This window comes from Amblyraja radiata, chromosome 13 (assembly GCF_010909765.2).
Source record: "Amblyraja radiata isolate CabotCenter1 chromosome 13, sAmbRad1.1.pri, whole genome shotgun sequence".
Taxonomy (NCBI): domain Eukaryota; kingdom Metazoa; phylum Chordata; class Chondrichthyes; order Rajiformes; family Rajidae; genus Amblyraja; species Amblyraja radiata.
Window position 1 is genome coordinate 36,732,900 of NC_045968.1, and position 15,654 is coordinate 36,748,553.

Consider the following 15,654-nt stretch of genomic DNA (forward strand, 5'->3'; position numbering starts at 1 on the left):
CTTTCATCATATGTCTGTCCTGCCATCCCTGGGAATTAACCTGGTGAACCTATGCTGCACTCCCTCAATATCAGTATGTCCTTCCTCAAATTAGGAGATCAAAACTGCACACAATACTTCAGTGTACGGTCTCACAGAGCTTTTCTCTGTATCTCAGAACACATGGCAATAAACAAAACTAATCTAAACTAAACTAAACTGAACTAAACTAAACTACACTTCAAGGGCAATATTCTAAGATTGCGGACTGTCAATGGTAAACCACAAAGGTATGCAGTTCCAGAGAAAGAATCGCTGGTCATTGATAAACCATTAGTACAGGTTTTTGCATGACAAGCAATTGCAGTTATAAAGAGTTATTGAGTAATAGAGAAACTGCACAGAAACAGAACCTTTGGACCATAGTCTATGCCGATTATATTAAACATACATTCATCTAATTTTGTTTTATTCTCCCCATATCCCCATCAACTCCCACCATAGATTCTACCATTTACGTACACACTAGGGGCAATTGACAGAGGCCAATTGACTTACCAACTTGTACGTCTTTAAGAACCGGAGCACGTGTGTCCGACACAAAACATCACCTGTCTATGTTCTTTATGCTCTCCAGAGATACCGTCTGACCCACTGAGTTGTTTCCCTCTTGAGATCACATCTTCCTTAGCTAACCATGGACCTACCAGGCACCGCCCTGCCCGAGGTCATCTGTGGCCGGCCTTGATTGATCCTGGTCTTGTCTTGCCTCTAGCTCTTCACCATCACCCCCCCCCCCCCCCCCACCCCCTACTTTCAGTGTGAAGAGGTGTCTCGACACAAAACGTCACCCATCTTTTTTCTTCCGAGATCTTCCTGAACCGATGAGTTACATATGTCTTTATGTCTATCTTTGGTATAAACCGGCATCTGCAGTTCCTTGTCTCTATCAGTTCCATTCCCTCTGACATGACAAATTAGGGGGCTTCAGTCTCCAGCCTCCCTGAAAAGTCACGCTGCTAATTCAACCTCAAGAACTTCCAGTGCAGGATCAACACAACAGCTGGGCTCCCAAACAGAAGTTACAAAGTGAGGGACAACTCATAGATGGTCTGAAGGCAAGTTTACCATTGAAAATAGACGGGCTCAAACAAACACCATTAATGGAAACCAGACACTGGCAAAGTTTAATCCAGTGAAAGACACAAAGTGCTGGAGTAATTCAACAGGTCAGGCAGCATCTCTGGAGGACATGGATAGGAGACTTCATACTTTGAAAAAGGGACTACAGGGTCTGAAGAAGGGTCCCGACCCAATATGTCACCTACTGAGTCTGAAGATGGGTCATGACTTGAAACGTCACCAATTGAGTGTGAAGAAGGGTCCCAACCTGAAATGGCACCTATCCATGATCTCCAGAGATACTGCCTGACCCGCTGAGTTACTCCAGCACTTTGTGCTCTACTTAGGATTCCAGCATCTGCAGATCCTTGCATCTACATGTAATCCTTGGAACCGTATTCCACAAACTCAGTTTTTGTTGGAATGGAGGATATCCTTCATTATTGCGTAATTATAAGGTGGATCAGTTGCTTAAGCGGAGGAAGAGCAATCCAGATGATGGTTGTGCTATGTACACAGTAGCTTGTAAATATCAGTGTAAAGCATCCACGCTCATTGTGGGGTCACTGACCTTTCAGAATGACTTCCAGTTCATCCCTCAGAATGTCAAAGGTGCTGTACCGAGAGTTGGTCTCGGGGATAATGTGCCTCTTTAACCATCCTCCACAGGCGTACTGGTGAAAGTTCTGACAAGGATCCACAGTTTGGTCTGCGTTCTCGATAATCCGGGCCGCTGCAGAGGGACAAAGAATAAAGATTTAATAACCAAGTTCTTTGCTTTGGTTTAAACCAAAGATAGACACAAAGTGGCAGAGTAGCTCAACGGGGTCAGACGGCCATCTCTGGACAACATGAATAGGTAATGATTCGGTTCGGGACACTTCTTCACAATGATTGCAGGGCGGGCAGGAGAGAAAGCTGGAGGGGCGAGGGGGTTATTTGATAGGCAGATTGTTGGACAAAGCCAAAGATGCAAGGACAGACATGACCAAAAAAGGATAAAGAGTTACAAATTATTACGTTTGGGGATAGAAAGGTTATGAATTGTGTAGCCATTGGAAGGGATGCAGGTGGATGGAGGGTGGGGGGAGAGGAGGGGGGTTGGGGGGCAATGGCTGTATAGTCAGTCAGGGTTCAGTGGTGGGGAGTGGTGGAGGGGGGCGGGGGAAGAGAGAAAGTGGGTGGGTCACGGGGGAGGAAAGGGGAGGGGAAGGAGGCTGCTTGTAGGGGCTGTTTGGAGGTTAGTTACCTAATATTGGAGAATTCAATGTTCATTCCGTTGGGTTGCAAGCTAACCGAGTGGAATATGAAGTGCTGCTCCTCCAGTTTGTGTGAAAAAGGAGATAGATTACAAAGATGTGGGGAATTAGGAGAAATCTTTTCACTCGCAAGCAGCTATGGGCTCAAAATTACAGCTTTTAAGGATATGGTAAAGAAAAGCAGTCATTGGCTTCAAAACAAACGTGGCTGGACAATTGAGATAGATTAACTTGCAGGCCCATGTGGGAGAACAGGACTGACAGAGTTGCACAGGCTCAATAGGCTGGTTTTCCTTTGGATTGCAAACTTTCTAAAATTCCACATGATCATTCCTAATCTACAGAAAACGATGGGTGGGAAGGTCGTGTATCGGTAGAGGTGATGCCTTACAGTGCAGAGACCCAGGTGTGACCCTGACTATGTGTGCTCGCTGTACGGAGTTTGTACGTTCTCCCTGTGACCGTGTGGGATTTCCCCGGGTGCTCCGGTTTCCTCCCACGCTCCAAAGACTTACAGGTTTGTCGGTTAATTGGCTTCGGTAAAATTGTAAATTGTCCCCCCCTCATGTGTGGGATAGTGCGAGTGTATGGGGATTGCTCGTCAGCACGGACTGGGTGGACCGAAGTGGCTGTTTCCGCACTGTATCTCTAAAGTCTCCAAGATCCCAACCCAAAACTTTGTCTGTCCATTGCCTCCACAGATTCTGCTGAATTACTCCAGCACTTTGTATTTTGCTCAGGATTCCAGTTTTCGCCACATACACAACTATGTCAGGTGTCCTCGGTAGAATGACGAACAGATTTAACATTTCAGAAGGAGGATGAATGGTCTCCGATCCAGAAAGTGAACTCTGTTTCTCTCTCTGCAGATGCTGCTCAACCTTTAGTTTAGTTTAATTTAGAGATACAGCGCAGAAACAGGCCTTTTGGCCCACTGAGTCCATGCCAACCATACACTAGCTGCCTAGCACTATCCTACACACTCAAGCGCCAATTTACAATTACCAAGTCAATTAACCCACAAACCTGTACGCCTTTGGAATGCAGGAGGAATCAGGAGCACCTGGAGAAAACTGACGCAGGTCAAGGGAAGAACATAGAAACTTCACACAGACAGCACCTTTGATCAAAACCGGGTCTCTGGCGCTGTAGGGAAGCAACTCGACCGCTCCTCCACAGTGCCGCCCTCTGTGAGTGTTTCCCATCAATTTCTTATTTCATATTTACAAAATCAGCTAATGTTTTCAATTTTCATCAGCTATTGGAGACGGGAACAGGGGAAAAGTGCTGTGTGGCCAATTTCTGCTTATCCAACCAGCCCTTGTAATCTAACCCGACTAGTTCAGCCCAGAGAGAGATACGGGTCACGAATAGTGCCTGTTCGACAGTGAGACACTGTGATAAGCAAGAACAAACTTTGCATTAATGCGCCATGCATTTTTCATGCATTAACAATAAGTTAGTTATTTGCAGCTGCCATTTAAATTTTGAAACGCAACTGATACAATTAATTGTGACGTTGCAGACATATCAATAGATATGTAAAGCAATGACTGCGTAAACATACAGAGACTTTCTCCTGACATTTGAAAAGAGTGGATAACAGTGTTTAGGTTAGATTGCCCCATAGTGTCATAAAATAAACACTCAGTGAATTAGAGATCCACACTGTCATACAGCACGGAAACAGGCCCTTCGGCCCACCTTGCCCATGCCGACATTGATGCCCCATCTAAGCTAGTCCCATTCACCTGCATGTAGCCCATAACCCTCTAAAATCCATGTCCTTGTCCTTTAATTATATCCCTGGGTGGGAGATTGCAACCTTCATGCGGTCCGCCCTGTTTCAACTAACGCAATCAACCTTGTGTGCACAATCAAATAAGATCAAATAAAACAAGTTTTCCTACAATTTTTGGCTGTGCACGCCATAAGCAAGAAGAAGAAGAAGAATTATATCCCTTTAATTAATTAACAACAGTTTAATTTGTTTTCAAATAAATTTACAACCATGTTCCACCTATTACTTGCCGCTCCTCTCCATCTTTCTCCCCCCCACCCCACCTCGTCCTGCTACAATCAGTATGAAGAAGTCTACTCTGCCATTTCATCATGGCAATCATACATGTGTGAATTTATCCTCAAAAGAAGAAAGATAAAAACTAGTGCTTTTTGCGTGATCGGATGTGTTGATACTGTGGACAGGCACCTCTGGAAAGTTAGATGCCATTATTTTGTTTACTGGCCACGTGACGCATATGTTAATTAATTTTGTCCTCAACAAGAGCAAGAGATAAAACTATGAACGCTGAAATGAGAGATTGTCTGGAGTTGCTAATGCAATAGTGGGTTCTCAAAATGATCTGCCAGTGGTAGTGGTAGAGGCAGATGCGATCATGTGGTTTCAGCCTTTATATAGGCACATGTGGGGAATAGATCACATGCTGGCAGATAAGGTTACCTTATCTTGGCATCATGTTCGACACAGACACTGTTAGCCAAAGACCATAAGACGTAGGAGCAGAATTAGGCCATTTCCGGCCCCTCAAGTTAACTCTACCATTCAATTATGGCTAATCTATCTTTCCCTCTCAAACCCATTCTCCTGCCTTCTCCCCATAACATTTGATGTCCCAACTAATCAAGAACCTGTGAATCTTCTCCTTAAAAATATTCAATGACGGCCTCCACCACCATCTGTGGCAATGAATTCCACAAATTCACCACACTCCAGCAAAAACAATTCCTCCTAATCTCCATTCTGAAGGTACGCCCTTATATTCTGAGGCTGTGCCCTGTGGTCCTGGACTCTCCCACCACTGGAAACATCCTTTCCACGCCCACTCTATCTCAGCCTTTCAATATCCGGTAGATTTCAATGAGATACCCTCGCATCCTTAATTGCACCAGCGAGTACAGGCCCAGAGCCTTCAAACGCTCCTCGTACATCCATACCACCCTCTGGCTAAAGAAATTCCTTGGGTTTGTTACTGTGCTGTACTGTTCTACATTCTCTGTTCAATACAGAGGTAGTAATCAACACTTCCAGTTGGAAGGTGATGTTGTCCCAGTGTGTGCACATTTGGATTAGTGACAGTCAATTGCTTCAGCTTACCTGCTGACACACATGCCGGTGTGGTACACGTTTCATCTGTAAGGAAGCAGAAATAATACAGTCAAGGGGAGCCAATATTCCAGTAGCACCATCATTAATCTGACAGCATCATCCTCGTTACCATTGTGGGCTCTACCTTTCCTTGATTATTGTTGCTGGCTTTGATTTGTCTTTTTGTAGACCTTTTATTATTTATTCTTTATACCTTTTCATATCGCCACTTTCCGTCTCCTCTGACTCTCAGTCAGAAGAAGGGTCTCGACGCAAAACATCACCTATTACATTTCTTCAGAGATGCTGACTGACCCACTGAGTTACTCCAGCATTTTGTGTCCATCTTCGGTGTAAACCAGCATCTGCAGTTCCTTTCTACAAAAATCCATGAACAGTTTCACAGACACGTAATCTTTGAGAGAACACATATCAACCTCACCCCATCACTCCCTCTCCTCCTCGCTCCTATCAGGCAAGAGGTACACAAGTTTGAAAACGGACATCTCCAATTTCAGGAACAGTTTCTTCCCAGCTGTTATCAGGCAGCTGAACCATCCCATCACCAACTAGAGAATGGTCCTGACTTCCCAGATACCTCATTGGAGACCCCAGACTATCTTTAATTAGACTTGACTGGACTTTATCTTGCACTACAAGTTATTCCATTTATCCTGTACCTGTACACTGTGGATGGCTTGTTTGTAATCATGTATAGTCCTACGCTGACTGGAGAACATGCAATAATAAAGCTTTTCACTGTACCTCGGTACGCGTGATAATAAACTAAATTAAACCAAACTAATTCGAGTTGTATTATTTGAATCCCATTTGAATCACCCTCTTAACTCTCTCCACCTCGCCTTAAGCCTATGCCCTCTAGTTTTAGAATCCTCTATCCTGGGAAAAAGACTGAGAACGTTCACTTTATCCATGCCCCTCAAGATCGTATTGACATGAAGAAGGGACCTAACCCGAAAAGTCACCTATTCATGTTCTCCAGAGATGTTGCCTGAACCACTGAGTTGCTCCAGCACTTTGTGTCCTTTTGGGTCAACCATCAATCAAGGCTGATCTATCTTTCCCTCTCAACCGTGTTCTCCTGCCTTCTCCCCGTAACCATTGACAAGCTTAGTAATAAAGAATCTGTTCATGTCAGCCTTAAAAATACCCAATGACTTGGCCTCCACTGCCGTCAGTGGCAATGAATTCCACAGATTCACCACCCTCTGATTAAATAAATTCCTCCTCATCTCCTTTCTACAGACATGTTCTTTTATTCTGAGGCTGTTCCCTCTGGTGCTAGACTTTCCCATGAGTGGAAACATCCTTTCCACATTCACTCTATCCAGGCCTTCACTAATTCGGTAAATTTCACTGATGTCCCCCTCTCATCCTCCTAAAGGATTACTCATAGTCAAGTCAAGTCAAGTTTATTCGTCACATACGAGATGTGCAGTGAAATGAAAAGTGGCAATATAGTCATATAGCATGGAAACAGGCCCTTTGGCCCAACTTGCTCATGCCGACGAGATGAGTCTCAAGCTGCGGGGAATGGTCCACGTTTACCAGGGTCTTGCCACGGATATTCGTTATAAGGAGTCAGCGTTGTGGGGAATGGGGTGGGTTGAGATGGGCGAGATTAATTTTAGTTATGAGAGATCAAATGCAAAGTCCACTCTCGGATCAGCTTCATTGAATGAATCACTGGGAGATTGCTCTGCTAATGAGTGCATTTGCAAGCATCACTTGCAAGCTCTAGTTGCTGATTGAGGTTGGAGTGACCTTGGTACCTTCTGGCCTGATGCCAAATGCCTGATCAGCAGAAATCTCCCAGAGGGGCAGCAAAGTGTCAAGCATTGCTAACTTACAGATCAACGTTGTATTGCAGTGTGATTGCCAAGTGTGGGAAACTGAATCCAACAGAAACAAGAAACAATTTCCAGTAGCGAGGAGCTCCATTGCAAACATGCCAACATTTCAGGCCTTGACTCTGCCAAAGATAAACAGTTTGCTCCCTGCAACTTCTCTATCAAATCACCAACTGGCGCCAGGATGGAGCCAGCTTTCCATGTTCTCCTCCCGAGAACAGACTTCCCCTCATCTAAAGGCACAAAGTGCTGGAGTAACTCAAGACAAGTTGGACCCCAATCAGTATCTGGGTCATGGACACCAGGACTCCTCATCTTGTAACTGTAGCCCACAGAGCCTTTTGATACTGGTGGGTTAGTATCACTCTTTCTGAATCTGAAGAAGGGTCCCGACCCGAAACTTCACCTATTTCTTTTCTCCAGAGATGTTGCCTGACCCACTGAGTTACTGCAGCATTTTGTGTCTATCTTCAGTATGAACCACCTCGGCAGTTTCTTGTTATTAGAAAAAAAAGTTTGGAGGAAAAAAAATGTTTTAAAGTTGTAAAAAAAAAAAGACACAATGTGCAGGAGTAATTCAGCGGGTCATGCGGCATCTCTGGAGAACATGGATAGGTGACAGGACAGGATCCTACTTGATTGTGGTGGAGAATGATGGGGAAGAAAGCTGGAAGAGAGGAGGGACGTCATCTATCCATGTACTCCAGAGATGCTGCCTGACCCATTGAATTACTCCGGCAGTTTGTGTCTTGTTTTTGTAAACCAGCATCTGCAGTTCATTGTTTCCTCCCCTCATTTAGATAATGAAAGTTCATTTCAATTGTAGACTTTACTCAAGAGAGACTGGAATGTTGATTTTCTACTGATACGATCTATATTAGTACATTGGTTGTGCTTGTTTTATGGTTACTTCATTTATTCAGAATTATTAGCAGATGCACAATGGTAGAGTTGCTGCCTTACATTGACAGAGTTTTGGGTTTGATTCTGACCACTGGTGCTGTCTGCATGGAAATTGTACGTTCTCCCTGTGACCGCATGGGTTTTCTCCGGGTGCTCCCGTTTCCTCCCACATTCCAAAGACGTGCAGCTTTGTGGGTTAATTGGCTTCTGTAAATTGTCCCTAGTGTGTAGGGTAGAACTAGTACATGGGTGATCACTGGTGCGGACTCGATGGGCAGAAGGATTGTTTCCATGCTGTATCTCTAAACTAAACTAAACTAAACAAAACTAAACTGGTCCGCAAATGGAAGCTGCAAGGTCAAACTCCATGTGGCTGCACACTTTCCCTTCATTCTGGCTGCTATCTGGATGACAATGGAAGTAGGGAGAAGAAAGGGCAATGGGCATCAAATGGACCAAATGGCAAACAGCACTGAATATCTTGGTTGACTTCTATGAATGAGTGGGTGAAAAGTTTTTCCTCATCTCAGTTCTAAATGGCCTTCTCCTTATTCTGAAACTGTGGCCTCTGGTTCTGGATTCCTCCAACATCTGGAACACGTTTCCTGCATCTAGCATGTCCAATCCCTTAATAATTTTTAATGTTTCTATAAGATACCCTCTCATCCTTCAAAATTCCAGTGAATACATGCCCAGTCGCTCCATTCTTTCATCATATGACAGTCCCGCCATCCCGGGAATTAACCTCGTGAACCTACGCTGCACTCCCACAATAGAAAGAATGTCCTTCCTCAAATTAGGAGAGCAAAACTGCACACAATACTCCAGGCGTGGTCTCCCCAGTGCCCTATACAACTGCAGAAGGACCTCTTTCCTCCTATACTCAACTCCTCTCGTTTTTTCACTGCCTGCTGTACCTGATGTACATGGACTCTCAGGTTTCATTGTACTTGCCCTTTTCCTAACTTGACACCATTCAGATAATAATCTGCCTTCCTGTTCTTGCCGTCAAAGTGGATAACGTCACATTTATGGCACCTACCATCAAAGATCCCCACCATCCGGGCCGTGCTCTTCTCTCGCTGCTACCGTCGGGCAGGAGGTACAGAAGCCTGAAGTCCCACACCACCAGGTCAGGAACAGCTACTTTCCTGCAACCATCAGATTCCCGAACCGACTTGCACCGCCCTAAACCTTCCTCGGCAATGGAACACAGACTAACATGTCCCATCTTCACCAGTCCTACCTGCCCATGCTTGGCCCATATCCCTCGAAACCTGTCATATCCATGTACCTGTCCAAATGTTTCTTAAACGTTGCAATAGTACCTGCCTCAATTACCTCCTCCGGCAACTCATTCCCTTTACCCACTGCCCTTTGTGTAAAAAAGTTACCCCTTGGGTTCCTATTAAATCTTCCAACCCCCCCTCACCTTAAACCTATGTCCCCTATTTCTTGATTCCCCTACTCTGTGCATTTCCCAGATCTATTCCTCTCATGATTCTATGCACCTCTTTCAGATCACCCCTCACCCTTCTGCGCTCCAATGAATAGAGCCTAAAATCTCTAGTTTTTTTTCAAACTTATTTTTTGAACCAGTTTTTTTTTAGTCTTTCTTAAAAATAATTCATGTATTTTTCATTTATCACTGCATTTGTACAAATTACAATAAACTCCACTCAACTGGGGCGGCCACAGAAATGAACATGATTACAAGAGGGCCAAACTACTGCTTTATGTAGACACGAGGAACTGCAGATGCTGGAATCTGGAACAAAACACAAAGTGCTGGAGGAACTCAATGGGTCAGGCAGCACCCGCAGAGGGAATGGGTGAGCGACTTTTCGGGTCGAGACCCTTCTTCAGACGCTATTTTAGTATGAAGGAGGTTACTGCAATCAGCCTGAAGAAGGGCTACGACCTGAGGGGTAACTATTTCATACAAAGGGTGATGGGTGTGTAGATCGAGCTGCCAGAGGAGGTAGTTGAGGCAGGCGTTATCTCAACGTTTCAGAAACCCGTCCCCTGCCCTTCCCCTCACAGATGCTGAGTTCCTCCACCACTTGTTGTTCAAGAAGGAACTGCAGATGCTGGAAGATCGAAGGTACACAAAAATGCTGGAGAAACTCAGCGGGTGCAGCAGCATCTATGGAGCGAAGGAAATAGGCAACGTTTCGGGCCGAAACCCTTCTTCAGACTGATGTCTGAAGAAGGGTTTCGTCAGTTACGTAGTTACGGTTACGTAGCTTCCTCGGTTGGTGTAATCAATGCCTTCGGGAGACACATACCCGCTTACGGATAGATAGATACACAACAGAAACAAGGGACCGCTTTACAGGTCGTTGGTTTACAAAAAAAGCACAAAATGCTGAAGTGACTGGATATCTGGAGAAGGTAGACACAAAATCCTGGAGTAACTCAGCGGGACGGACAACATCTCTGGAGAGAAGGAATGGGTGACGTTTCGGGTCGAGACGTTGATAGGTAACGAAAGATAGGTACACACACACACAGAGGTATACACACGAACACAGGTATACACACGAACACAGGTATACACAAACACACACGCAGACACACATACACAGGTACACACACACACACAGACACTCGCGGGTACACACGCAGACACACATACACAGGTACACACACACACTATTGACACCAAGTTGTTTGCTTCGGTTACCTTTGCGAGTTGCATAGAGGGCGATCAAACTGATGACCACAATGAACAGCAGAACCACAATGGTGGTCAGCCCAATTTCCAGAGCGCTCCACGATCTGAATGACCTCTTTGATTTCTCTTGGTTACCTTCAATCATATCCATTTGGCTCTCAGACTTGCCCATAACATCGATCTGAAGAGCAAAGGGACAGTACGCCGGTTAGCCTAGGAACCATGATATTACATTCCATCACACAGCGATGGGTGGAAGGGCGGGCACATCCCATCCACGTCTCCCAATCAACTCACTCTGATCACGCTGAGAACCCTGGCGGAGTCTGTCCAACTCGGCACCGCCACTGCAAATATATATATAATTGTCCGCCACTTTTATTTGGGGTTGGAAGATATACAACAGGTTGAAGTTAAACGCACAGTCACCAACAGTTTGCCAAGTTTAGATCTATATGTTATCCGTTGCCACGGATCTGAATTCAATGGGAATCTCTTGGAGTTCTGCTACCAACCTTTCGCGGTGCTACGCGTTGTAAATAAACCCATTTAAACATGCAGCAGTGAAAGCTTGCAATGAATGTCCTCTCATCGCCAACTATCATACATAAATAGCAATAAAATGCAGTGCGAAAAAACTCATTTCAATTTGAAAGTACAATTAATATCATTCAGCTGTAAATTGCATTACTCGAAATTAGGAATCCGATGTTTTTACAGACATACAGAATACAATACATTAAATCGATGGCGTTGCTCATAATATTTAAAGACAGGTTTCTATCCATGTTATCTACAGAGTTTAAGGCAGGGATTAACACATCACCAGGTGACATTGGGCTTCGGTGGGTTATAAGTACTTACAGTGCAGTGCAGAGTACCAGTTCAGGAACTGGCGATCAAGGAAGTTAGAAGGCCAGCGAGATTGGGGAAATAAAAAAACTGCGCGAGGTTGCTCTAAAGCATCCACCTCCTTACAGGCGAGTGAGAAACAAAGTCATCAACACACCCAGACAAGGATTAAAGATCGGCCAGTTGGCTCCGACTGTGCCCAATCAGAGCTTCAATTAACTTTCATAATCTTACGTGAAATGCCTTCGCTCTGGGCGAGGCAACTCGCCGTGGAGTGGAAAGAGTCTGGTGAAGAGAAGCAAGCGATGCGGATGGATCCCCTTATCTAAACCATCAGTCGCCTTACATCGTGTTGGGATCTCACAGTGATAATAAGCTTTGACCTACTCGGGGTTTGGAAATAAAAAATAAAAATAAACAAGGGATGGGATAAAACTACATTGCCTGTTTTTTTTTTTTAAATGTTATAAATAAATACAAACGTGTTGATATTTTAAACCGAATCCCGTGACATTAACAAGACGATGAAGGTTTCTGAAGTTATTTTGGTTTTGCAAATCTTAGCTTCCAAGCTTTGAAATTGCACAAACATTTTACTGCGTTGAGAGGGAAATTTAAATGGGTATTTAAAATTATATATTTATCATTCTTATTGGATAAAAACACCATGTTTGTGTGTAGGATAGATTTAGCGAAACGGATTGGACATGTTATATATATGTACTCTCACACGTACACACACCCGCACACATATATATTAATAAATATAATATAATATAATATTATATTTTTTGATATTACATATGTTTATGCTCACCCAAGGCGTTTATTAAAGAGAGTAGAATTATACTCCAGGCACAACGGTAAAGTAATTTAACACACTCTGTGGGAGTATGGATTGCAGTTTCGAGACATTGCCTCCACCGCCTGCACGGGTTTCTTGGAGCCGGAGTGTTGCAGTAACTTAGTTTGGGTGTTGTTGCTTTCGAGGTCGTTCAGCGGGAAGGACAGGTTCTTAAAATGAAACGCAGGCTGTTATATTCGCGATCTGCGGGCTCAGCGATCCCACGGCAGGAGACCGCGTCAGGCCGATCCTCTAGTGTTGATGGAAGCAGCCGGCGGTCAAAGGTTGTTCATTCCAACGGCGGCCTGGCAATTTCAGCTCAAGTTCACAGACGGGGAGAGAGTTAAGTGAACTGGAGGGGCTACATTAAACGCAGGGCTTGGGTGAGGGGGGCGATAGATAAGTGCAACTGGGGCTAAAGGAATTGGGAAGCCAACATCTTTCCCGCTGGTGCGTTTTACGCACTTGTCTTCTTTGAGAATTTTCACCTTTCTGAACTCGACACTTAATCCAGCCGCACTAATCCTGGCTGCAGCGAGCAAAGCGTTCTGGCAGACGCAAGGAACTGCAGATGCTGGTTTACAAACAACACAAAAAATACACGAAGAGCTGGAGTTTTGATAACCCTGCTATAGGAAAGATGTTGCCAAACTGGAAGGGGCGCTTGAGGGATATGGGATTAGAGGGATATGGGCCAAATGCAGGCAGGTGAGATTAGTGTAGATGGTGCATATTGGTCGGCGTGTGAAAGCTGGGCCGAATGGCCTGCTTCCACGCAGTATGCCTCTACATACTCTTCTTGTAGGATTCCGGCAGTGTAGACGCTGTTCTACATACTCCATATCCATGTGGCTATTTAAATGCGTCTTAAACGCCACTATCGTATCTATCTCTATCATCACCCCTGGCAACGTGTTTCAGGCACCCACCACTCTGTGTGTATGTAAAAAAAACAACTTTTCCCTGCACATCCCTTTTAAACTTTGTCCCTCTCATCTTAAAACGATGCCCTTCAGTCTTTGACTTTTTCTCCCATGGGGGGAAGGGGGAAATGTTCTGACTGTCTACATTATCTATGCCTCTCATCATTTTATAGACTTCTATCAGGTCTTCCTCCCACCTTACACAGCCTTAGTTCAATGTATGATAACAACGGGGCACAAGCGAAGATTACCAACACAGTGGCGCAGCGGTAGAGTTGCTGCCTTTACAGCAAGATGTAGCACCGGAGACCCGGGTTCGATCCCGGACTTCGCGCGCTGTCTGTACAGAGTTTGTACATTTTCCCTGTGACCTGCCTGGGTTTTCTCTGAGATCTTCGACTTCCTCCCACTTTCCAAAGACCTACAGGTTTGTAGGTTAATTGGCTTGATAAATGTAAAAATGGTCCAGTATTAAAAATTGTCCAACTTCCAGTCTAGTCCCTTCGGAAGGTACAGGTACAAGGTGAAAGCGATGCTGGCGATCTAATCGGGTACTCCGACGCTCATGTCTTGAACCTCCGACTCCCTCTCTCTATAGTTAGTCTCTAACCTTTGTAAACGCAGCCACAATTCTGAAGGATACCGACCCGAAATATCACCTATCCATGTTCTCTGGGGATGCTGCCTGACCCGCTGAGTTACTCCAACACTTTGTGTCTTTCATTGGTAAACCAGCATCTGCACCTCCCCGCTTCGACAAGATACTTGCCTAAATATTAGCCGGGTAATTGCCATTCTCGGGTAAATGAGCGCCTCGTAGATCGAGTCGACCCATGCCAATTTAAAATGCAATTATTAACACACTTGAAACACCGAATCCGTAACATTGCACATGCAACAGGTCTCCAACAGAAATAACGGGGAACGGATGTCTGTTTAAAGCAAATGGGGCCACGATTTAGGATTTCAGACACTTTAAAAAAGCAGAAACATGAAGGTAGATAGAAAACGTCCCTGTTCTCTTCGTTACACTACACGACTCACCTGGTATCATTGAGTATCATTGACCAATAAGGCGTATCGTGCAGGCTTCTACAGTCATGCTAATATTACCCAGGTGATAATAACGGTCTCCTCAATCCAAACGATTTTAAAGAGAGAGAGAGAGAGAGAGAGAGATGCAGCCAACAGCTAGCTTTAAGCCTTAGCCTGGACCTCCGCCCACCTCTCACTCTCGCCCTCTCTCCAGTCACACTAGAGTCTGCGACCGACTTGTCAGACCAAACTGATTTTCTAGACGCGATCTGACATTATTTCTCCAGCTATTTCTCCGGGTCATGCTCAACGTGGGAAGAGGAGGAGAGGAGGAACAGGCTGATAACGTGCCTTCAAGAAGCTGAAGACTGTTCGCAAGTTGCTCTCGGCTGATCGGGTCGGCAACCCCCGCAGCGTTCGACCGTGTTGAAGGGCTTCAAGCCACGAAGGCCAAGCTGAGACCCCGCTGCAAGGACTCCATCCGTTCTGGGTGTTTGCAAGGTGACGGTTTGCAATCCGCTCTTTTTGGAATGAACAGGCAGACACTGCGAAGAGTCTTTTTACACACAGCGGTGTATACCATCTAATTTGCATCTTTGCATAATCTATCTCTTTCTCTCTCTCTCGTAAAAATAAACTCCTGGAAGAATTCAGAGGATCGATCAGCATCTGTGGAGGAAGCGGGATGGTCGACCTTGGACCACAAATATTGACCATCTCTCCCCCACCACACAGATGCTGCCCACACCTCCCTCACCTGAACCTCCCTCACCTGAAACCCATGTCCTCTGCTTCACTCTGGGCAAGAGACCTGATCTATTCCTATCAGAATTTTGTACAGGCGATAGACACAAAATGCTGGAGTAACTCGGCGGGTCAGGCAGCATCTATGGAGAGAAGGAATGGGTGATGTTTCGGGTCGAGACCCTTCTTTAGACTCTTCAGATTTTGTGCCCATCTATAAGATCACCCCTCATCCTCCTGCGCTCCAAGGAATAGAGTCCTAGCCTGCTCAACCTCTCCCTATAGCTCAGACCGTTGAGTCCGGGCAACACCCTCGTAAATGTTCTCTGCACCCTAAGT

General features: G+C 45.1%; 1 protein-coding gene across 3 annotated transcripts in view; it reads right to left on the minus strand.

Moving 5' to 3' along the window:
* mme (membrane metalloendopeptidase) overlaps positions 1-14,736 on the minus strand; it is a 105,992-nt gene extending 91,256 nt beyond the window's left edge. The window contains exons 1-4 of one of the 3 annotated variants that reach the window (XM_033031797.1): positions 14,581-14,736; positions 10,927-11,098; positions 5,476-5,511; positions 1,673-1,834 (exon numbers count right to left, since the gene is read on the minus strand). In XM_033031797.1, coding sequence (XP_032887688.1) covers positions 1,673-1,834; positions 5,476-5,511; positions 10,927-11,089 — 361 coding nt within the window. In that variant the 5' untranslated portion in view covers positions 11,090-11,098; positions 14,581-14,736. Of the gene's footprint in view, positions 1-1,672; positions 1,835-5,475; positions 5,512-10,926; positions 11,099-11,781; positions 12,036-12,586; positions 13,107-14,580 lie in introns of those variants that run through there. The other 2 variants (XM_033031798.1, XM_033031796.1) reach the window with 2 other exon arrangements.
* Between the last annotated feature and the right edge of the window lie 918 nt (positions 14,737-15,654).